Source organism: Protopterus annectens, chromosome 14.part0 (assembly GCF_019279795.1).
Source record: "Protopterus annectens isolate FY-2018-M chromosome 14.part0, PAN1.0, whole genome shotgun sequence".
NCBI lineage: Eukaryota > Metazoa > Chordata > Ceratodontiformes > Protopteridae > Protopterus > Protopterus annectens.
In genome coordinates, this window is record NC_056748.1 from 877,171,592 (window position 1) to 877,197,810 (window position 26,219).

Sequence of the window (26,219 nt, forward strand, 5' to 3'; positions counted from 1 at the left end):
CCTCCCAGCCATCCCCCTACCCAGTGCTCTAGAAGATCTAGAGAGAACTTTTTAAGAACATATGTTCCTGGTTTTGAGCCTCTGGTTCTTTATTTGTACTCTCTTCTTTTTCTTTTTCTGCTGTCTATCAGTTATTTGGGCAGCAATCTTGATCTGAGGGGGGTTAGAAAGAGGACAGTGCATTATGGGAAGTGGGAGGAGCTCGAGACTTGGATCCTAGTCTGTAAAAATGCATCCGAGTCAGGTCTGAGGGTCGGATCTGTAACCCTACCGTTAGGAGGAATGAAAGAAGACAACACAGATACCAAGTTATGGTAAGTACATAACATAATTATAAAGTGTTTATGTCTGTAATGGCTAAATGAATTGCAAAAGTGATGCCAAAATTGATAGATATGGATCAATGTGGTTTTGTGGTATGGAGGCAAATATTTGTCACTGTTAGCAGAACACTGATGATCCAGAGGGAAGCACAATGGTAAGAAAATACCACTGTTGTTGGTGGGACTTGATGCAGCGAAAGCAATTGACATAGTAAGCTGGAACTTTGAGCAGAGCAGTGGAAGTATTTGCGTTCCCTGATAACATTTTTTGGTCAATTGGGAGACTATATGAGGGACCGCAGGTGAAAATTAAAGTGGGTGGTGTCCTCTCTGATAATTTCAGAACCGGGCAGGGGTGTCCTCTCTTCCCTTTGTTTTTTGCATTATATTTAGAACCATTAGCAAAGAAAATAAGGGACTCAGAAATTCAAGGATATAATTGGTATGCTTCATAGGTGTTTACTAGGCAAAGGGCTTTTTAAGCCTTGCCATGGCAGTCAAGAAAAACTGGCTGTATTTGCAGATGACATTATTTTATACCTGACAAATCCAGAAAGGGACATTACAGTGCTATGGAATGTATTTAGACACTTTTAAATCTTTTCAGGATACAAACTTAATGAAGCTAAAACAAAGACAGTAGCAGTAAATTTTGTACCCACATATGAATTGGTTCAGCAATATCCATACTTATAGGGACACGATAAAAATTAAGTATTTAGGAGTATGGATTAAACATTATTCTGGTGTGGTAGCTAAGGATATGTGGGAAGAGACTAAACAAAAGATAATGCAAAATCTTAGAAAATGGAAGCTCTGTTATGTGGATATCCATAGTAAGATGCAAGCAGTTAAAATGTTTTAGTCCCTTTAGTCTTATACACAGGTCAGGCATATTTTTATCAAACAGATGAGAAATTGTGGATAGCAATTAATAAAGAGCTGAAGGATTTTATTTGGGCGAGGAAGACAGCAAGAGGCAAGCGGGATAAGCTTATTCTTCCAGTAGAACAAGGCAGACTGGGATTTATCCAATTTGAAGTGGTATTTTCAGAGCAACACAGTTGAGGCTTCTATATGTGGCACACAGAAAACTATAATTCAGAGCGGAAAGAGATGATGATGAAATAGGGGGGGGAGCTCACGAAACAAGGAGTGACTGGGATTTTGGATGCAGATCTTTAAGGAGAACAATAATAATCATACAGAATATTATATTCATAAAGTAGCAGAAAGTATTCTAAGAACTAAGCCAACACAGAAATGGAGAAAGGAGATTCGGCCGTTGGGGATAACTGCAATTACAGATACAGATAATGGCCAAGAGAGTACTGGAAATTATTGGAGGAAACTAGCAAAGGAACCAAGATATTGAGAGCAAATAACTAGAGAGGGAAAGGTAATAGAATGAGAAGACGCCAAGAACTTATTTGGACTGCAGGTTAGAGATTGTCTTCCCTATCGAGGACTGATATCAGAGTATAGAAAAACAAAATGCAGCTGCACTGCTGAAGGTGCCGAGTATAAACGCAGAAATAAATCGAAAAAATCCTCGGTTCCACCACGGCACACCAAGGCAGATTTAAAAACGAAACAAAATTTAATCTTTAATAAAACTTAGCAAGGTGGAACATGTAAATCTTCGGATAAGCGCTTTCGGCTTACTAGCCTTCATCAGACCCTAGACTCTACAGTTATTAGATTTTATTATTATTATAGATTTTTTTTTACTATAGAATGCTGCATAAAGCTGTATGACTACTTTGCTTTGTATGTGTATATGCTAATATGTTTTGTCATTCTTATTGGAGCTTTTCTACCCAGGCTTCCACTGAAAATGGGCTCCTTTTAGGCCCAGTAGGCTTCTCCGGTCATCAAAATGAAATAAATAAAATATTTTTTTCTGTTTGGCAACAGATTGCTTCAGACAAATGAGCTTCGAATGCTTTTCAGCAAAGTTACATTTGGCAGTGGGAGGATATTCCCTCTTTCCAGAAGGTCATTCCTTGTCCAGATCCACCTGTTCTTCATCATATATTGTCCCAAGAATTGATAGAACCAGTTATTCCTTCCCAAGTGGGGAAGAGTTTTTGTTCAAGGATTTTCCTACTGCCAAAAAAAAGAAAATGTTTGGAGAACAGTTTTGGATTTTTCTTTCTTAAACCTGTTTGCGGTAGTTTCCTAATTCAGGATGATGTCGCTTCACAACCTGTTATCTCCTCTTCCTCTTTGAAGTTTCCTGGTAACACTAGACTTATAAGATGTTTATCATCACATCCTTATCCATCCAGACTTCAGAGCTTTCCTAAGGATTTTTATGTATGGATCACATTATGAGTTCTCTGTTTTAACCTTTAGACTGTTCACTGCACCAACAGTGTTCACAAAGTGTCTAGCTCCGGTTATAGCTCATTGCAGGATACAGGGTGCCCACACTTTTCCATATTTAGGTGACTTGATTATCTTTGGAGAGTCTTTTTCTAAGTGTCAGGAATCACCCTCTCCCTGTTGGGTGAGAGATATCTTACACAAGTTGGACTTCCCAAGGAAACAGTCAAAAGTTTTTCTTGACTCCCTCACACAGGATTGTGTTCCTGGGATGTCAGCTAGACACCTCAGTTCTTCCACAGGGGAAAATAGATCCTTATTTAGATCGATTTCTAAGGTTTTCCACTCAGACTTTGGTCACTGCTAGGGAATACCTCAGGATTTTGGGTCTCATAACATCTATGATTCTCATGATACCCCTGACATGACTCCACATGATTCCCAGCATCAACACCCTTTATCTTTTCATTTCCCAATACTTGGGGTTGTCAGAAGAAAAATCCTTTGGTGGAGACAACAGATATCCTTAAATCCAGGTCTGCCCTTCTCCTTACCAGCCCCAAAGCATTCAGTATCCACAGACGCTTCTGATTTTGCTTGGAGAGCAGTTTTATGAGGGATAAATATGCAAGGGTGTGGGACACCAAGGACAGATGGAAGCAGATAAATATCAAGGAGATGCTTGCCTTGATCAAGGTACTCAACTGTCTGAACCATTTGACCCCTGGAACCTCTTCAGAGTTGTTTCAGACAATACTGCAGTCATGTGGTACATCAACAAGCAAGGGGTAACCAGGTCATACCCCTTTTGTAAAGTTGCTGCGTTATTTTGAATTACATTTACAGTTACATTCTATTAAAGCAGAATTTTCTGGCAGACAAGCTGAGCAGGACCAGGGCAGACCCTCATGAATGGAAACTAGATTGGGGCTTCCAACATTTGATCTATCTGTGTGGAGTTCCTCAAGCAGATCTTTGTCTCTTGTTTGAACAATCAACTGGCAAGATTCTGCTCCAGGACCGTATGTAAGATGGCTTGGAAGAAAAATAGCTTTTCTTTTTTTGTACAGGAATGTTCCTGTATGCTTTTCCACCTTTTCCACTAATATGAGGGTACTTTTGAAGACTCAGAAGGAATCCCCCAAGATCATTGTGGTGACCTCCCTTCTGTTCTGTGCAGTTGTGGTTCTCCCTAATTTCAGAAATGTCCAGGGGCAGTTGCCACAAGCTGCTTCACAGACTGGAACTGCACAAGAACAGGGGTTTTTGATACACTCCAACATCAATCATTTTCAATAATCTGCCTGGATGATAAGGTCTTAATTCCTTTTATTCACCTGTTTATTGAGGACATGCAGCAGGTACTAATGGAGGCAAGAAAACCTGCTGTTAGAAAATTATATATTAGCAAATGTAAAAGGTTTTCTAGTTGGTGCCAATAACATAACTAGCACTCATTCGGGGCTAGTTGTTCTCTGGTTTTACAAAACTTGTGAGAGTTACTATCCTTATAGACTTTATTCCTCTATCAAGGTTCATTTATCGGCCATTTCGGCATGTCCTCATAGATCCTTCTTTTTCAAGGCAGTCTCAAGACAAAATATTCTTCAAGCCAAACTGTCAATCTCCCCGTTTTCTGTACTGAATATAAAATGAGGGAGAAAGGATACCCCATATCTTGGATGTCCATAGACAACTCTGCTACTATCTTGGCAGAACTAAATCTCTCAGATCTTTGGATCAATTGTTTATATCTTGTGAAGATAAGAAGGGACAACCTGTGTCAAAACAGACTATTTCCTAATGGCTGTTACACTCATCATAACAAATCTATTCCAGGCAGAGTCAAAGCCCTCTCTACATGACCTTGGCTTCATCTGTGTTTTTTGGAAAGGATTAGACTTCAGAAATATTCTAGAAGCTGCTATGTGGTCCACTGTACGTACTTTTGCAAAGCATTAAAATTTTGATTCCTTCTCTGTGTCCACATCAAGCTTTGCTAGGACCATGTTTTCATGGACTCTTCTCCTTCCACCTCCCAAATAAAGTTAGCTATGGTAATCTACCCATATCGCTAAGGCTACTGTAGCATTGATCAATATGATGAACAATAGTACAGCTGTGTAAGTAGAACTTACCATAACAGTATGTGTTTCAGTGATCACTGCTGCAATAGCTGCTCCCTGTCGCCACCCCCCTTGTGTTTATTGGTGTGTTTTATGCCAGGGTGTGGACATTTATTTTTTGTTGTTCCTAGCATTGCCCTTTCAGGGCTCAGCCTCCCTCTCTGTGCTCTCAGGAAAGCTCACTGTTGTAGTAGCCATAACAATATGGGTTAAATCCTGCCAAAGAGATAATGCCTGACCAACTTCCAAAGCTTCAGGGCACCTTCCATACACCCAACATTGTCTTTAGGTTAGCTCAAGCTTATTGACAGTGTGGGTACGTGGAAGGTGCCTTGATGCCTTGGAAGCTGGCTGGCTGTTATACCCTTGGCAGGCTTTAACCCATATGCTATTGTAGAAGTAATAATTTGAACATATACTGTTATGGTAAGTTCAACTTTTGCAACTTTATTTTGTTAAATAATGTCATTGTATAATATCAGTAACTCATGCTTGGGTGTGTGCATTGTTTACCCACAGTTTGCTTTGTTTGATCACTCATGCTCTGCTGGCATGATCAGACCACACCAACCTTGGATAAATCCTGCGTTATGCACAACCAACCATGAGTTTGTTGTGTATGCACACACACACACACACACACATATATATGTATATATATATATATATATATATATATATATATATAATGTGTGTCTGTATATCCGTGTGTGTGTGTGTGTGTGTGTGTATATATATATATATATATATATATATATATATATATATGTGTGTGTGTATCTATATATATATATATATATATATATATATATATATATATATATATATATATATATATATATATATATATATATATATATATATATGTGTGTGTCTGTGTGTGTGTGTGTGTGTATATATATATATATATATATATATATGTGCACACAGGTCTAGTTTGCTTGGTCGAAATTCACTTGACTAAGTACACTTGACTGAAAGCTCAATTCACTGAAAACTCATTTGGTCAAAATTAATTTCATCAAAAATTATGTATGGCCTTTTCCCCTCTGTAGTGCGATTCCGGAGTTAGAATATAAAGTCAGGGGGTGTGGGGGGCATAGCTCCCACCTATTTTAAATGTTTTAAACCATAGACATGTGTATTAACAAGTGCAATGAACAACTCTTTCCACAAGACAATATAAACTCAAACTGTGTGGGGGCTATGCCCCCACACCCCCTCTTACTTTATATTCTTACTCCAGGGTCGCATTACAGTGAGGTAAAGGCCATATATTACTTTCGACGAAATGAGTTTTGGCCAGATTAGTTTTCAGTGAAGTGAGCTTTCAGTCAAGTGTACTTAGTGAAGTCAGGTTCGACCAAAGTAAACCCAAGCACACACGTGTGTATATGTGTGTGTGCGTATGTGTGTGTGTGTGTGTGTGTGTATATATATATATTTCCCCATTAGAATCTCGAATTGCTGAAAGCTCGAAAGTCAGAAGCTCGAGCCCAGAATCTCGAGTCTTCAGCAACTCGAAATTCTAAAGTGGACATAAAAGATGTGCAAACATGTCTTTACAATGTTTTTGCAGGGTGGGCAAGCCCCCCTGCACCCCCCACAATCGAGATTCTGGGCTCAAGCCTATGAATTTCGAGCTTTCTGGATTTCAAGCTTGTGAAGGGGAGCTATATATATATATATATATATATATATATATATATATGTATGCATGTATTCTTAATAATTGCCAGTAAACTTTCTTTGATGAAAAACGCATCAAGAAACGTTTATTGTCAATTACAACACCAAATAAATCTAAATAAAAGTGATCACAAATCTAAACAAACACGTTACATTTGCAATCAACGATAGCTAAGAAAAATCTGTGTTTTTACACAGGGGCTTCCCCTCCCCATATCTCCCCATGTGGAGGATCCGTTTCCACAACACTGAACTTAAATAATCTAACTATACCATTGCACATCCATGGAGAAATGGGGAAACTCCTTATGTTAGAGTTGACCTGCTGAAGTTCGACTGTAATAAATTTCAACTACTTTTGTCAATGGTGAAAGTTATCAGAAAAGTTGACACCTGATAGGTGAATTTACTGACTAAACTAATGATACCTGTAAGGTAAATCATACTATCGACAAGACACTGCACCTGTAAAAAAAGTAAATATTGATTCCAAAAATACAACACAGCACCATTCAGTTCCATCATATTACATCTATTATTATATCAGCAGCAAACTTGGTTTCCTTCTTAACAGGGGCTTCTTCAGTGCTTACTTATGTGCATATGTTTTTTAGTGACAAGCATAACATGTAATATGATGGTTATTTTTGTAAATGTGTCAGAGCTTTTAGTAGTATATGTGTGCATTTAGTCATTCTTAGTTTTTGCTTATTATTTATAGATCCAACACCATGTATACCTTTAAAATTTGGATTGATATTATATCTTTCCTGCAGTTTTGATTTAAATATTACTGGTTAATTAGTTTGTGTGGACTGAAAAAACTCCTATAAGGAGGGAAACATGGTTTGCTGCTGACACACGTATACACGTTTATGTATTTATGTATGTTTATATGAACATGTTTTTCTGTTGGAGTGAAAGGGACTCACCTTTTACTTTTGATGCATGTAAAACTACAAAATCTAGGTGTATGTTTTTTTATTAAACTCATAGGTTTGACGCTTACTTACTGTTTCAGTTACCATGTACATAGATTTCTTTTGACCGATTATTTTCCTGTCTAGATGCTGAAATACTTTGCAGCATTTGAAGTGTTCTTTGAAGAAAATCTCCCCAAACTATATAGCCACTTCAAGTCATATGGCCTTACCCCAGATATTTACCTAATAGAGTGGTAAGTCAAGATGTTCTAACACTGCTGAAATTGTAATTGTAATGTAACATATGGGATGAGTTCCATTTCTAATAACTGGTACTAACAGTATATACATTTATAACATTTAACTTGCTTGAAATGTTTCTGACAGACTTGCTTTTGTTTACTTACAAAAATAGAATAATGATTTTTTTAGTGAAATACCTGATGTGTTAATCAAAGATGCAAATCACTGAGAGTGACTTTGATTAGGTCAGCATATTTTCTAAATCAGATTATTTCACTGAGGCATGCTTAATGATTTTTTTTTTTTTTTTTTGGGGGGGGGGGTACTGCTTGTCAATTGCCAGTTGATCAGTACTGAGAGATTTCTAGTATCTAGTCATGGTTACTAGAACTGGACAATAGTGAGAATGTGTGTGCTACATTTTCCTCAGTTTCTCCCTCTTCTTCAAGTGCTTGTGACCAAGTAGGTGGAGGAGGGGGGTGTAGGGGTATGTATACATACATACATGTATATCCAAGTGGTCAACAGTTGAAATTGTCAAACAGAAAAAAAAAAGCCAGTATAGGTTACTGAAAGTCAGCTATCTTGTAGGAATCAGAGAATTTTCCCTTTTCCCACTGTACTGTGATCTCAGATTTGGTATATATAATTAACAGGAGATGCAGTGGCGCTTGTCCCCTACAAAAAAGGTGGGTCTTTTTTTGTATTTTTCAATTTGCTGTTGATCTACCAGTTGTGTTCGATCAACTTGCCATTCATTTTTTTTTTTGTTTTGCTGTGTGGACATGCACTCACATATAGACAAACTCATGCAATTGGGTATAAACCCTTATGTCACCCACTGGATAGCCATCTAACTCAAAACCAAGACCTAAGAAGATAGGATAGTGGAATATTCCCGCACAAAAAGACCAGTCACTAGTGAATTTCCTCTAGAGTCATTGCTGGAGGCCATTCCTTTTTAGCATCTATGTCTCAGAAGTTAAGTCCAGCATTAAGAGCCTCTAGCTGACCAAGTTTGCAGATGGTTGTAAACTAGGTACAACTGTAGAATCTCCCCCATTACCCTCCAAGAAGGCCTGATGCAGACCAATAACTGGTGCCAGAGCCATAGTCTAAAACTCAGTGGCAGGAAATGCATAATGATATCCTTTGAGAAGATGGATACCTCTGAAGAATCCCACATTGATAATACATTTCTAAGAGTAGACTCATTGGTCCGGTATTTGGAAACACAAATAGAGAGTAACCTGGCCTTTGACCATCATGTGTGTACGGTAGTAAGGAAATCATTCTATGTGGGCAACTTATCAGCAAAGGTATGACATCTAGGTCCAAGGATAACATTGTCCTGCTGTACTTGACCCTCATCAGACCAATCACTGAGTACAACACCCCCTTCAGTGTGTACCTGACCAGGTATATGCAACAACTGGAGCATCTGCAAAGGTTCCTCACAAAAGAAATGCAGGGCATAGACAGTATGTCCTACTTGGACTGCCTCATAGCCCTATCCTTGTACTCTGTCCCCTCTAGACTGCTAAGAGGCTATACCTGGCCTACCCTTTGATCCTGCTTTGAAGGGCCTATTGCACATCCACAAAACAAGTAGCATCAGAATTACCCAATCTAGTGACCTAAACCTTGTCTGCAACATAAATAGGATATGTTTGAGGGAGAGATATCCATGTAAGAGAATACTCATTCTCTGAAACAGGCTTCCCATTCATGTGACGCAGAGTTCTTCCCTAATCCATTTCAAGAGTAACCTAGACCAGTGAATGGGAATCAGAAATTTCCCGTGGTCTGGCACTTATGTTTATTAGAAAGATGCAGCCTGTAAAATGCTTAACTATCCATATCAAAGATTTAATATACTGCTTAAATAACTGTTGGGTATTAAAACTTTTCAGATACATTTTGGGATGCATGGCTTGGTTTAAAAAGGCATCCTGGAATCGTTTTATGTAAATATATATATATATATATATATATATATATATATATATATATATATGTATAGGTTTACTATCAATATCTCGAAATTTATAAAAAAAATGGTACGAAACAGCAAAGTGTTGTACCGAAACTGCACCTAAACGAACAGCCCTAATGTCGAAAAATAGCCGTTAATGCCGAAAATGTCAACAACAACATTTTACGGCATTAACAACAATGCCACCCTTACCGCAACTCCCTAATCCCTACACCGAATCTCCCGTTTATGCAGGGGGCAAGCCCCCCTGCACCCCCCAAACTTATTATTCCAACTGCAAGATCGCACTACAGTGGGGAAAGGGATGTATTTCCCTAACTGCACTGTACCGTGATCCCTTTACATGAGCGAACGTTATATTTGCGAATGAATAGTCCATTCGCAAATATACCGTTCACTCATTTAACCTGCCCACATTGAAGTATTCGAACATCTGGTGTTTGAATACTTCATAGCTGTGCAATTGCACGGCAACATTTTAATGGTAAACCATATATATATATATATATATATATATATATATATATATATATGTATATATATTGGATGCAGAGGTCGTAAATTAATTTTTCAAACATTGTAGGTGTTTAGATGTGAGCGATCGTGGTGCACTACAGATCAGGGATTTTGATCTTACAGTTGTTATGTATAATTAGGGTGTGGGGGTGTTTAGTGGGGCAACCCCCCCCCTTAAAAACAGTTTTGTCTTTCATTATAATCTTTGTGATTTAAGGTGTTTTGCTTTTGAATTCAAACTGTTTTAGTGTATTTCTTAGCAATCAAACTCTGTCACTCTCTTTAGTTATATATATATATATATATATATATATATATATATATATATATATACATACATATACACACACACACACACACACACACACACACACACACACACACACACACACACACTGTTCCATTTGTCATGGTTTCAGTCACAAGGCACTGGTAAAAATCAAAAACAAACTAATCTGTAAAGGTATGATACCCTCAGCCTTCAACAACGCCGTAGCTGGACCAGACAAAATAAAGAGCAAGAATGATGTGTCTTCCCCTTCTTCTTCTTCGTCATCCTCAAGAATTTCAGACAAGCCTAAGAAGAGGAGTCTGTCGGTGCCTTCTACACCGTCATCACCTCCTATAAAAAAGTAAAAATCTTCAGTTCCATCAGTGTCTTTGGAACTGACTACCTCCATACCTAAATCTCTGGGCCCAAAGGGTCTTGTGGAACTGAGTGTATAAACACATAAATTAACCGTGCAAATACCAAACTTAATTCCACCTTCTTCTGCACCAAATTTACAAGCTGATGAACCGAGTATTGTGACACTTCTAAGAACTTTGTATTCTCCCTCAACTGATCCCTTTTCTGGGAGACTACCTTCTCCTTTTTTGGAGAGACCAAAATCACTATTTACCATGTCTGTGCATTCCACCAAAAGTGTAACCAAAGATGACATGGAGAAGCTGGTGGATAAAATACTCTAGGCGTGAGGATTGTCTGGTACTTCCTCGACTATAGCCCCATTAGGTGTTGGAGCTGAACCTTCCTTCACCCGCTCCAGGTTTTCCTCCTCTGACTTCATCTCAAGCTTTAGAGTCTTCAACTCTGAGTCTCCAAGTGCTGACTGCATCGGTCAGGGCGCATTAGACCGACGTCAGTACGGCAGGGTACTAATCGCATGACCCCGGACGCCATATCTCTTTTTTTCTTTGGTCGCATGGTGGCAGAAGCAGTTATCGACATATTTGGAACCAATTTTTGCTCTGAGGTCTATGGTTCATTCAGATCTGGAGTTCACTAGGGGGTTGAGTCTGTCCTGTTGGCTCCGTGGGGCAGGAGTTAACTTCTATTTTTTTTGGAGTCTTCTTTCCACCTTGGGGCATTGGCATGGATTAGCTCCACTCTGGCTTTTGTCTCAGGGGCTGTCTCTTCAGAGCAGGGAGTGACTACAGTTCCGAGGTAGTCCATCTCGGTTCTGGAATCCCTTACCTCTTCAAGGAGGCCAGCTTTCGAGGCAATGGAGAGAGCTCTGACTGCTGTAGTCAGACAGTCAACTCATTCTACCTCGGAGAAAATGTCTCTTTCTTCATGCCCAGCTATTCAGCCTGCACTTTCACTGGACCAGTGGATGCCAAAACCTCAGGAATCCCAGATAGCTCTTTCCTCTTCTGATACCTCCCCAGATCATCCTACTGAGGAGGGCTCTAGGAAGAGAAAGTGTAAACACTTAGATTATGCTGAGGAATCTTAGTACCGAAGACACCAACTTCGATGAAGGAGAAGGATCCCTAAGGTCACCCTCAATGATGTCTCCTTTGGAGACATTTTGGAAATACTGAAGCAGATGGATGGCTGGAAGTCCCAAAATCCTTTTTCTGAAGAGTCAATGTACCTGCAGGCATTTGGCACCTGATCATCTACCTATTGGGTGATTTCGCCCAGTGACAAACTCATCCAGTTATTCTCTCAGTGGGCGTGGAAGGTCCCTGACACCATAGAACCTATTTCCAGGAGTCCTGATAAAATCTTATCTGCTCTCACATTCTCTTATATCTACCTCTCTTAACACTTCCCTCTCTTACCACCACAACCTTCTCACTTTCTCCATCCTCACCCCTATACTTCTAAATTATACCTATATTCATCCAATAGTAAACCTTTTTGTATCCTACTTTTATTCACACTACTACTACTTCTTCCTCTAACCATTGCCTACTTACTCACTTCCTATGAATACCCATTACATGTAGACCATCACTATCCTAATAAGGAAACCAATGCTCTTTCCCTTCCACTTTTCTTGAACCATGCTAATATAACATATTCACCCAACTATCTACTTGCAGAGTATCATAGAATACAACATATATTGAATATAACACACTTAATCTCAGGAAAAATCCACTTCTGTACAACAAATTCCCTAACCCAAGCTATATAAGATTAATACTCTCAATAAAAGCTGGAGATATCCACCCTAACCCAGGCCCTACAACATCTCCTAGTACTCTTCTTAACCAAAATCCCTACTTTAACAATTCTCTTACTAAAACATCTAACTCCCTACAAGTAGCCTATCTCAATATATGTAGCATAAACAATAAAATTCCTCAACTCCAAGCTCTAGTAGAATTATATTCCTTTGATATCCTCTGCCTAACAGAAACATGGTTAAAACCTGCTACCAAAAATAACAAAATCATCCCACCTGGATATAACATACTAAGACTCGACCGAGTAGCCAAGAAAGGAGGAGGGGTAGCTATTCTATTTTAAATCAGGCTTACAATTAACCACACACAACTGTAAAATACCTCTCTATTCCAGTGCTGAAATCCTCATCTCCAAACTTCATATTAACAATGCCAAATCCATCTATATCATCTGCATGTATCTTCCTCCTGGTAATAACATTGCCACCATGGAAAATACTCATTGCTGGCTATCCCAACACTTGCCTCAAGAAACCATAATCCTAGGAGACATAAACATTGACTGGAACTGCTATTGTAGCAGCCTCCCTACAACCCATATTAACCTATATGGGTTTTCTCAAACTATTACATCCCCTACCAGGATCAATAAAGCTAACCAGAAAGGAAGAATATTAGACTGGATTCTCATTAACCATCAGAATCAAAATTACGATTCAGGAACCCTCCCTGATGATATAAGTGACCACTTACTTACCTATATTATCAGGCACAAAACCCATACTCCCAATCCAACATCTGTCAGAAATATTAGATCCAAAAAGAACTTTCACCCTGAGCTATTTGAACTAGAACTAAGAGCCTGAAATTGGTCTCCATTAAAACACCTCCCTTTAGAAGAAGCCATCAATTACTTTAACTCTAACTTCCTCACCATTCTCAACCAACATGCTTCAACCAGATTCATTAGAGTTAAAACCAAGTCTGTCCCATGGCTTTCAAAAGTAACCAAACAGAAAACGCACCTTAGAAATAAACATTGGGCCAAATGGAGAATGACTAAAAACCCCGTTGACCAACAAACCTTTAGGCAGTTAAGAAATGACACTATGAAAGCTATACTCTCTGATAAAAGAAATTACTACCAACAATTCCAACAAACTAATCAAAATAACCCTCAAAAATTCTGGACTAGCATTAATCAATTACTCCACCCAGGTCATTCCTCCACACGTAACCCTCAAAATACTGACTATACTAATCCCATGAATATAGCCAATACAATTAATACCTTCTTTACTAATATTATCATCCAAACACTAGCTAGTCAATTATCACCAAATAGCTTTACTCTGCCTTCCTATAACTCTACCTCACCCCCTCCTTTTCACTTCACACCTGTACCAACTACATATATTCTAACCCTTATACAAAAACTAAAAACATGCTGTCCCTCAGCAGATCAACTACCTGCTGATTTCCTACGGCTATCAGCCAAAGCTTTAGCTTATCCTATTTCCATTCTGATCAATAGGACTGTTACTGAAGGTCACATACCTAGCTTATGGAAAGCCTCTCATATTATCCCCCTCCATAAAGGTGGAAACTCCTATGAGCTCTCCAGCTACCGCCCTATTACCCTTCTTTCACCCTTGGCAAAGATCATGGAGAAATGTATCCATAGGCAATTACTTGACCACTTAACTCAAAATAACTTACTTTCCAGCTCTCAACATGGCTTCAGACCTTCACATAGCACCACCACTGCCCTTCTTTCCTTTACAGATTGCATAAACAAAAACCGTAACCTTATTAACCTTTCTTCAGCACTATTCATTGACCTGTCCAAAGCATTTGACATGGTCAGTCATCAGATTCTCATTAACATACTCAAATCCCTATCTTTAGATGCACCTACCATAAAATGGTTCCAGTCCTACCTAGACAAAAGACAAGAGGCAGTAATTTGGCATGAGACTCTTTCTAGCCTACAACCAGTTACCTACCGTAGGTGTCCCTCAAGGGTCCATACTAGGACCTCTCCTCTTCTCAATATTTATTAACGTCCTTCATCTAGCCATCCCCCAAGCCACATGCATACAATATGCTGATGACTCCACACTAATATGCTCAGCCAAATCCACATATGAACTCCTCTCTCTTACCCAGAAGACATTTAACACAGTTGAACAATGGTTTACATAGCATTGCCTTTTTTTGAACCCCAAAAAAACTAAACTCCTCCTCTTTAATCCGACTCACAAATCTTCTCCACTTGATTTCTCAGTTGCATCTACCAATGGTGTCACTATATCACCCGAGCCAACCACCAAACTATTGGGTATCACCATAGATAACAATCTGAACTTTGACACCCATATCAACAATACAATAAAAACTGTCAACAAAAAACTTGGCTCCCTCTATAGGATTAAACCTTACCTTTCCCATACAGCTAGAACAACCATAGCTCACACTCATCTAATCTTTACTCTCCTCTATGCCTCACGTATTTTTACTAACCTTTCAAAAAATAACCTCAGAAAACTGGAAACTTCCTACAATAACATCGCTAGATTTGCAACAGGAAACCTTACAGAACCCACCACTGCATAAATATAAAGCAGCTAGGATGGCTTGAACTACAAAACGTGATTAAATTCCATCAACTAACCATTGCCCATAAAACTCTCTATAAACCATTCAGTACTCCTATTTTATCTACCCTCATCACTCCATATACAAATCTGAAATCACTACGTTCCTCACATAAAAATCTTCTACATACCTCTAAACCTAACAACAAGGCTGGTGAATCTCTTTTCTGTAATGCTGTTGGAAAAACTTGGAATCTTCTCCCTAGTAACCTTTCCTCTCTTCCCTCTCCATCACTCTTCAAAAATAGACTGAAACCCTACCTTACAACACACTGGTTGTGCCCCTGCACTAAACCTGACTAGGCATCTATCCATCAGATTAAACTTAGCTCTGCTTATCCCAGACTACTTACAAGCGTCTGCATATTCTATTATAGATTTTTTTTCTCTTTGTCTACTCTGTGTCTAGATTTATTGTCTTAAAATACACTGTGTCTAGTCTCTCTAAATACAAAGTTTTCTCTTATACAAATTTTTATTAGGAAATGTGTTCAAATTGCTAACCATAGCTGAAATGTACCATGATTCCTGTTTTACTGAAATGCAACAAAATGTAATTGAATGTGATTTGTATATGTCAATTTAGCTGTATTTGTAAATGTCTCATATTATAAATGATATTGTGTTTTTTTTTTCTGTGTTTGTTGGGCCTCCACTGAAAATGGTCATATATCCAGTTGGACTAGCTCAGTCAATAAATGTAAAATAAATAAATTAAATAAATAGATAAGCAGTTCTGGGCTAAAGGGTTAGCTATGGATGCCATGGTTATGGTGGCAGCCACAAAGAAGGAACTGGCCGACGAGAGTTCTTCTATCCATCCACCCAGTAGAGAGTCTCGGGCGATTGTTAGATTTGGGAAGTGGGTCTACTCATCATCAATCTTGGCCTTAAGGTCGTTGAATTTTTTGGCACACTTCACCAGACTCCAAAGGGATCTGATTAAGGAGTTAACAGATATCCTAGCAGGATCTGTATCTGAGGAAGTCCAAGATAAGGTTGCTTCCCAGTTGGCCACCCTGGAGTCTGTGTCTAACTCGTTCATTGCTCATGCAACCAAAGGCCCCACCAGAGCATCAGGTTCCAGCGTTGCCATTAGGAGACACGCCTAAATGCACCTATGTGACTTTATGGAGCCTTTAAGTCTTCATTTGTCAAAGCACCCTTTGATGGATCATCCCTTTTTGGCCCCTTTCTGACATGGACATATGTTTTCCCACTCCCCAATGATCCTTCTCAAGGAACCAGAAAGGCAGTGGAAAGAGGTGGTTCAGAAATACCAAGGGCCTTTTCATGATACACGTGGAAGTAGTTCCCCTAGGGGCAGAGGGGGGGATCCTTAGTGGAAGATGCCACCCATGAGGAAGAGGTGACCTGCAGAACCAGGGTTTTATGGATTCTTTCCCAGAAAACCCTACCAGCGTTTCTGAACAGAGGCCTGATTGTCTTCCTCTGAAGCCAGTCGAGGGGGGCACTTATCCCTCCACCAAAACACCTGGCTACAAATAACTTCTAATACTTGGGTGCAGGGAATCATTTCCAGAGCCTATTCAATTCCCTTTTCCCATCATCCCCCTGTATTCAAGAACATCTCCAATGTTCCACCCAATCAGAGGGAAGGAGCAGCTCTAGAGATCCAAAAAATGCTAGAAAAAAAGAGTAATCCAAGAAGTCCCACCAGACCAGATAGAATCTGGAACTTGCTCAAGATTCTTTACTGGCAAAAAGACAGGGGACTGGAGACTGATTTTGGATCTAGATGTACTAAACAAGTTATTTTGTCAAACCAAATTCCGGATGGTGTCAGTACTGACCATACTCTGGAGAAGGATGACTGGATGTGCTTGATAGATCTTCAAGCTGCGTATTATCATATAAAAATGGACAAATGATCTAGAAGGTTTCTCCACTTTTGGCTGGGAGGCAGTCGCTACCAATTAAGAGGTCTGCCCTTTGACCTCACTACAGCCCCAAGTGTATGGCAGTAGTAGCAGCTCACTTCAGGCTGCAAGGATTCTGAGTGTTTTCATATCTAGACGATTAGCTCATTAATGCCCTGACCAGGCACCAGTTGTTAGAAGTGAGAGATCATGTACTTCATATCTATTCCGTTCTGGGAATAACTGTAAATTATGAAAAAAATCAAACTTGACCCCAACACAGAATTTAGAATTTATAGGAGTGCTCCTAAATACTCATACTTCCATAGCATCTCTTCTCCCTGTGACATTACAGAAAATAAAAGTCCAGGTTCAGAAGATCATCAGCAACAGGAAATTGACTTCTCATTTAGTCTTACAAGTGCTACACTCCATGTTGGCAACATTAACTCTGGTTCCCTTAACAAGATTTCACATGAGAATACTGCAATGGCTGCTATCGTCTCAATGGTCGATGTTACACCAGTCCATGTCGAATCTGATTTTGGTCACCAGTCTTTGCAGAAAATATATAGCTTGGTGGATACACTCCAAATACATTATTCTAGATTGCCCCTTTGTCCCACCACAACCGAAAGCCATAGTGACCACGGACACCTCCCAGATGGGGTGAGGCATACCTCTCAACTGCACAGATTTTTGCAGTTTGCCTCTTATTTTTGGTCATTTTTCATAAAATTTGGGTTTTCTAACAAATTAGTGGCAAATCATTAAAGATTTAAATTAGAAAATAATGATGGACATTTGAATTTCAGACTTCATACTCTTCAGAAAATTCATGCTAATGCAAAATCTGTTATTCTATCAATTTCCTAAGTTTGTAAGAGCAATATTTAAAAATTGTCATTATTCTTGGGCCTTTGTCCCACTTTTATGTATGACTTTGTCCAGATTTCTTGCTCTAAGAGGTTGAGAGGTATGGGGTGGGCATTATCTGGGAAAGACTGTGCAAGGCATTTGGTCCCCTGCAGAGGCCAACTTACAGATTGCTGTCCTGGAGTTAAGGGCAGTGCTTTTAGCATTTGAAGCCTTTCAGACTGTTCTTCCTTCGGGAACAATTACAATTCAAACAGACAATATGTCAGTGGTTTGGAACATTAACAAACAGGGAGGAACCAAATCCTATCCCCTTTTGTCAAGAAGCCCTCATAGTGTGGCAGTGGGTGATCTCTTCCAACCTTCTTGTGATAGCAACGCACATTCTGGGGAGTTCCAATGTGATAGCAGACAAACTAAGCAGGTGTATTCTTCTACCTCACAAGTGGTCTCTCATTCCAAAGGTGACAAAAAAGATTTTTCATCGGTGGGGCCAGGCTTGCTGTGACCCATTTGCCTCTCTGATCCCCCCTCCTGGGGAGTCCCAGAAAGATGCTCTTCTACACACTTGGCCCTCCAGACCGCCATGTGCCTTTCCCCCCATTTCCCCTTATTGCTAAATTCCTACAAAAAGCAGTCAGGATGAAGAGCAAAATAATCTTCATTGCACCTTATTGGCCTCGACAGATGTTGTTCCCCTTCCTTTGGCCTTATCTGATTCAACAACCTTGGATTCTGGACCCTGCCCCAGATCTTCTGTCCAATCCAGAGGGACTACTTCATCTGAACATTGTGAACCTCAAGCTGGCAGCTTGGCTCCTCCACTTCCATTGATAGCTAGGCTCCCTTCACTTTCTTCCCCGGTACGCCATATTCTCTTGACATCGCATAAGCCAGCAACATGCAGACTCTTTGCTAGTAAATGGAGGAGGTTTGTCTTTTGGGCCTGTGACAACAATAATGATCCCTTTTCAGCATCCATTGAAAAACCCCTATACATTTTAGCTTTTCTTTTCAAGGCAGATGCTTCTCGGTCTACCATAAAAGTTCAATTGTCAGCTATTTCTAATTTCTGTAACAGTATTGAGGAATCTTCCTTGACTTCTCATAAGCTTTGCAAAGTCTACTTAAAAAGAACACTCTTACTAAAACCCTCTTACAAAGATCCTACCCCCCCCCCCCCTTGGGAACTAAACTTACTATTACAAACCACTGTTCAACCTCCCTTTGAACCATTGGCTGAATGTGATAAAAAGTTCTTATCCTGAAAAACTATATTCTTCATGGCAATAACTTCTGCCATAAGGATTTCAGAAATACAAGCTATGTAGCCTTTTTTACCTGATTTTCCACAAAGATAGAGTTTCACTGAGAACCATCTCTTCCTTTTTGCCTAAGGTAAAGTCAGAGACCAATGTCAACCAGAGTATTTACTAGTATTTTTTTCCCAGTTTTGCTAACAAAGGTGAATACTGCTTATGTTTATTAGATGTTCACAGACAATTATGTTTCTATTTTCACAGAAGAAAATTTCAGGAAATCTGACCAACTATTTTTGTCATTCTCATCTACAAGATTTGGACAAGCAATGAGCAAAGTGACACTAGTCAGATGGCTCAAAGAATGCATTTCTATTATTTGTGATAAAAAGAAAATGAACTTGCCTAGGCCTTTTAAAGGCTCATTCTACAAGAGATCTAGCTACTTCAGCAGTTTTTCAATCTAGAGCTTTTTAGGTTCATAGGTTCATACTAGGCTATCTGCCCAAGGGCATTTATAAGCCTAGCCCATAGTTATGTGGCTTTCGCCACCCCTTTAGTTTGAATAAAAACTATGCCTATCATTTTGCTGTGCCTCTGTCAAGCAGTGACACTGAAGTAATCCCTGGGGTATATCTGCAATCTCCCATCCATTGGTCAAGATTCCTCTTGAACAAGGCCAGAGAGGTGCTCTGCCTCACATGTACCGGGATTTTGTTCCACAGCATAGGGAGTCTCTGGGTGATGAATCTGTCCCTCCAGCACGTTCTATTTATAACCGTGTCAAGGTTTAAGTCTCCTGCCCTTGTGGTTCTGAGGGATCTAGATTTTTTGAGGTGAAGCATATTCATCAAATCTGGGTTTGACATGGCCTTATATGTCAGGCACAGGTCACCTCTGAGCAAGCGGTATGAGACTGAATAGAGCTGGAGTTCTTTCAGTCGGGCAGCATAAAACATATTTTTGAGACCCTTTATCCTTTTGGTGAGGAACGTTTGGGGCCTATCAAGCTGCAGCAGGTGTCTGGTCAGATACATTCTGAACGGGGCATTGTACTCAATCATAGGTCTAATGAGTGATGAGTACAGGGGGACGATGACCTCCCTTGATCTAGATGTGAATCCCTTCATGATCAGGTGGGCGATATAGAAGGTTTTCCTAACTACTTTAGCAACATGAGTGTCAAACGAAAGGCTACTGTCAACCTGGGTCCCCGGATCCCTGATGACTTTTTCTGTGCTCAGTGGATTGCCACCTATATGGTAGCTAGGGGTAACCTTGTTTTTCCCGAAGGGTATGACTATGCATTTTTTGGCGTTTAACTTCAGGCCATGGCTCTGGCACCAGTTATCTGTTTCTGTGAGGCCCTTCTGGAGGATATCTGTGTCAGATGTGTTTTCGACTATGGCGCCCAGTTTGCAGTCATCTGCAAACTTTGTCAGCCATAACCCTCCTGTGTTTGCTTGTACTTCAGAAAAGTAGATGCCGAACAAGAGTGGACCCAGGACTGAGCCCTGTGGGACACCACTTGTGACAGGCTTTGAGTCTGACATGGCTCCAGCAACTCTGACCCTGTGGGTTCTGTCACTTAGCCAGTTTGCAACCCATCTTGTGATGTATGGGTTTACATTCAAGCTGATGAGTTTTTCGATGATACCTGAGTGGGGTATTGTGTGGCCTTTGCCAGGTCGAGGTAGGCTGTATGGACTGCCTTTCCCTCATCAATGGCCTTGGTGACTGTCTTGAAAAAGTCAACCAAGTTTAAGAGGCAGGATCTGCCTTTGACAAAGCCAAACTGGGTTGGATCCAAAGTCTGCAAGTTCCCTATGTCTTTATTTATGAGTTCCATTATGATCCTCTCCATGGCTTTGCAGATAAGGCTTGTTAAGCTAATGGGGCGGTAATTTCCAGGGTCCGTGGAGGCACCGCCCTTATGAAGTGGGACCACAGTCGCCACTCCTTGATCCTGAGGTGAGGCTAAGATTAAACAGCTGTCCTAACTGTGGGTTTAATTCCTCGTTGAGTTCGTGAAGGGGACACCATCCGGTCCCATGGATGCTGTGTTTTTGCCTTAGTGAGGGCAGTTCTCACCTGGGCGTTGGAGATGTTTGGGGGGGCTACAATCCTCTGGAATAGATATCTCTCCTTTGGGGGGGAGGGGGGGAGAAGTTTGCACTGAACCTGTCAGCCAGTATGTTGGCAATGTGTGTAGGTTCAGTAATTTTCACATCATTTTGAACTAATTCTGAGCATATCTGGGAGTTTCCTCCTAGGTTTCTAACATAGCTAAAGAAGGCCTTATGATTCTCTTTAGAGTCCTTGGCGATTTTTCTCTCAAAATTTGCCTTGGATGATTTTATGAGAGCTCTTAGTTTTTTACTTATAATGATCAAAGGTGTCTTACCTTTCAAGGATTTTGCTTTATCTTGTGGTAGCTTCCTCCTTTTGTTGTAGAGCTTGTTTATGGCTGGGGTCCACCAGACTGGACGCTTGCCTTTGGTACAGAGAGTCTTAGTTTTGTTTGGGATTGCCTGATCCATGCAGTCCTGTAGGTGCTGGTAGAAGGCATTTGTAAGTGATTCAGCGGTTTGAGTAATGTTTACCACTGGCTCAGGGGCCTTAAAGGAGACCACACTAGTTTTTAGAAGTGTGAAATCGGCTTTTGAGAAGTTTGTCACTGTGGTCTTTTTTGTTTCAGGTTGAGGACCTCCAGCGAGATTAGTTTATGATCTGATCTCACCAGTGAGGGGTATACTTCCGGTGTTGAACATTTTGATCCCATGTTCGTGATGATGAGATCAAGTATGTTTTCTCCTCTTGTGGGGATGGTGACTAGTTGTTCCATGGCATTTGAGTTTATGAACTCCAGGAATCTTTGGGTTAGAGTGTTCGGGCTTGAGTAGTGTTCCCAGTCTATATTAGGGTAGTTGAAGTCACCTAGTATGATGGTGTTTGGAGATACATTTATCCCTCCAATGTTTTCAGGAAGGCCATGTGAGGTTCCTGAGTTTGAGAGGGTGGCCTGTAACATGCTACAAATTGCAGAGCAGTCTTGCCTATGGTTAATTGCACCTGGATGGTCTCCGATGCATCGTGCGTTGCCACCAACCTTGAGGTGTGGGTGTCCTTTATGAATATGGACACCCCTCCTTTCTTGGTGTTGTCCGGATTTTGGGGCGGGCATGATATGAGGTGAAACCTGTTAGTGCTGGGGTGCTCTCAGGAGCCTTGAACCAGGTTTCTGTCACAGCACAGACATCGATGTTCTCCATATTGAGAAGGGCCTCGAGTGCGTGCATCTTGAGATTGAGACTTCTGGCATTGAGCAGCATTACCCTTAGTTTTTCCTTTTTGGTGTTCTAGGGTGGTAGGTTTAGAATTTGAGCCTTGCCTAAAAAGGCACTATGGGGTGGCAAGAGCCTTTGCCAATATCCGGAAGCCCAGGGGTGACAGGTGCAAGCCTTCCCTTGCGAATCAGCGTGGCTTGTCCAGCATGTCATCCCAGGCAGACAGACATTGGATCCCCTTTGAATGACACCAGAATTTAAGCCAATTATTAAAGCTGATCATCTTATCACTGTATTGTGGCATCATTCTAGGTGAAGGTAGGATACTGCTCAAGGTCAGGGTCATACCTGCCTGGGCTACATAATCAGAGAGCTCCTCGATGTCCCTGTTCATGTAATACAAGGAGTGCGTCTCAGGTCATTGACACCAGCGTGGACAATGACTGAGTCGACCTGCTGTTGAGAGACCTGAGTGCTTGCGTTATGTGGCGGATTCTAGCGCCCGACAGGCAGCTTACTGTGACCTTCTCTTTACTCAGTCTGGTGAGCGGGACGTCAGTGTGTCTGACTATGGAATCACCAATGACAAGTGTGTCTGGCATTTTGTTTGGCCTTAAGGGCTGTGACTGTTTGACACTCTGACTGTGTGGTCTGTGTGTTGCATGTGTTGGGTCGTGAGGTGGTAGTTGTTTGGGTGTCTGCTTTGGTGGCCTCTGCTGTTTTGGTAAATTTTTGATCAGAGCCTCGAGTATGTCTTTGTGTGAGTATGTGTATGATTTGAAGTTGTGATGGTACCATGTGTGACTGGGTATGTATTGTGTGTGGTTACCTTCTCCTCCTGTCTGGTCTTGCCAGTCCTATGTTGAGAGAGCTCAGCCTCCAGTTTGGCCGTATAGTTGCATCTCTCGCATGTATTTGTGTTTTGTGGGAGAAGGAGAGGATTGTCTGTGTACATGAGGCAATTGTAACATTGCCTCAATATTCCCAGGTTCACCAGTTGAGCTGGAGAGGACACTAGCAACTGATCCCTCGACATACTAGAAGTAGTAGATAAAGAGACTTTCAAAGGACTCCGGGGGAAGTGGGTTTTAGGCTGGTGGGGTACTATCTATTCTGTGGATGATATTTGTGCAACAGCAACTTGGGCTACTCTTCATACGGTTATTACACCTTACAAATTGAATATGGACCCAGGGGAAGAGCATCTTTTGGTTCTAGGGTGCTCAGGAATATCCTTCCTTGAGTCCTCCCAAGGTCCTAGGTAGCTGGGGACTCTGTCCCATATGTCAAGGATAAAATGAAAATTGACAACATCAGATAAAGAATTTATGTACTTACCATAACGTTCAATCTGTGTTGTCCATTTTCATTTATCATTGACTTCCATCCCTCATTCCCCGTGCCATTCAAAGCCTTTGATGGGACGCATAATGACCTTTTGCCATTAGTGTTATTTGTATATGGTTCCAGATATGGACTCTATTAAAGCTATTGGATTGCTGTAGTCTTTGTCTGTGTTTTCTGCAAACTCAGTCTCAGGTAATTGAGAGGAGCATTCTGGGTAAGGGTAAAGCTTGAGAGTTTTTGGCCAGCGTGAGCTGTAGTAATAGCCGAATTGGTTCCAATGCTCGGAATCAAATCCATATGTCTAGGATAAATGAAAATGGGCAACGCGCATGGAACATTATGGTAAGCACATAACTTCTTTTTTGTCAGTTTAAAAAGTAGTGTTATCATGCACCAATAAAACCAAGATAAAGATGAGTAATAAAATGAGAATGAAACACTGACACTTTCCTGTTTATCTGTTAAAAAGATAGAACTCTAAAGAATGGGTATTGGGAATAATTATTAGGGAAGATAGAAATTTCTTCACAATGGATAGTGAGTGAGTGGGATAAAGTTTAAAATAGTTTAGAAACATGGTAGAAGTATGAGAGAAAGAGATATGGGAAAGACATAATAGGAATTATTTAGAGGGGCTAATAAATGCTAAAGTGTTGTAGAATAAGGAGAAACTCACAAAACAAGAAGAGGAACAACTGCAGAGCGATAAAGGGAAAATAAGGAAGCATTTGGAGAAAATGCATGAGTTTAGAAAGTCTGACCTTAAGCAACTATTTTTTGATAACTCTAGAACAAGAACTTAGACTACAGAAAACAGAAAAGGTTGTTGCCAAGCTTAGCAAGTCTATGACAAGAAAAATAACCAGATCCGTAGACTAATTTGTTATAGGTATTTCAGAAATTTTGTGAAAATTTGTATAAAGCAGAGGAATGTGAAAACTAAGAAAAGGCTTAAATGAAAATATGCTTGGAAGAAATAACTGTGCCAAAGTTAGAGGAAGATTATGCTCATTAGTTAATAGCTAAGAGATGAGATAAAAATGGGGATGTATAAAAAATCAGTAGAGAAGTCTCTAGGAACAGATGATACATATTCCTGTGGAAGTTTGAAAGTTGGGAGGGAAGAAAGTGCTTAATATCTGGAATTTTTTTAACAGTATTTTTAAAACTCTCTGGGTAGAGTTAGGGATTCCAGCATCTTGGAAGAAAGCTGTTGTTCCTGTATTACCCAGAGAAGATATAGGCTCTTCAGGCTTAGCTTCACATGGACCCATTTTGATTTTAAACTGTGATTATCAAGTGTTTATGTCTACACTAGTTAATAGAATGGGAAAGGAACAGTGAGGTTTGTGGAGAGGATGCAAACATTTGACAACACAAATAGAACAGTGATGAGTCATTATGAAGCAGAATATAAGAAAACACCACTATTGTTGGTGGGTGTTAATGGAATGAAGGCATTCAGTAGAGCCAGTTGGGATTTTATGAATAGGGCCATGGTAGCATTTGCATTCTCTGGTAGAGTAAGAGGGTTAATAAGGGGAATATAGGAAAGGTCAGACAAGAATTAGGGTGGCAAGTTTTTGTCCAGCAAGCTGTGCTTGAACAGAGGAAGCAGACAGGGATGTCTTCAGTCTCCTTTACTTGCTGTATATTTAGAGCATTGGCAAAGGAAATAAGGGACTCGTACATTCATTGTATAACTGATATGGTACTTGTGAAAAGATAGCTTTATTTGCGGATGATATTGTTTTTTTACTTGATAAATCCAGAAAAGGACATTTCAGTGTTAGGGTACATTTTGAGACAATTCCAAGCCTTTTTAGGGTTTAAACTTAATGAGGATAAAACAAAGGCTATAGCAGTAAAGTATGTGCCCACACATGATTTGGTTCTTCAGTACCCATACTGATGGGAACATGATAAGATAAAGTATTTAGGTGTATGGATTAACAAGGATACTGCTGTGGCAGCTAAGGATATGACTAAAAAGTTAATGCAGAATTGAGAAAATGGATTCTGTAATGGATCTGGATCATAATATAGAAACAGTATAAATGTTGAGTCCCTTTAGATTTTTTTTTTTGCACAGTTCAGAGATTTTTTTTTTTTGTCAACCAGAGGAGAAGTTGAGGATAATAATAAAGAATTGAAGGAATTTATTTGCAAGGGGAAAACTGCAGAATTTAAGTGGAATAAGTTGATTCTCGCCATAGAACAAGGTAGTTTAGGATTACCTGATTTGAAGGGATACATGGTTAAGACTCGTATATAAAAACACAAGAAAGATGAGTCAGTAATGTAACCTGCTAAAACGGTGCTTTTGGCAGTGAAGAGTTTAAATGAAC

General features: G+C 40.1%; 1 protein-coding gene across 5 annotated transcripts in view; it reads left to right on the forward strand.

The window, feature by feature from the left end:
• The window catches only part of TBC1D12 (TBC1 domain family member 12), a 1,516,811-nt gene that overhangs the window by 1,275,483 nt on the left and 215,109 nt on the right, over positions 1–26,219 (forward strand). For all 5 annotated transcript variants that reach the window (XM_044056656.1, XM_044056658.1, XM_044056657.1 and 2 more), the window contains one exon: positions 7,534–7,643. In XM_044056656.1, coding sequence (XP_043912591.1) covers positions 7,534–7,643 — 110 coding nt within the window. The remainder of the gene's footprint in view (positions 1–7,533; positions 7,644–26,219) is intronic.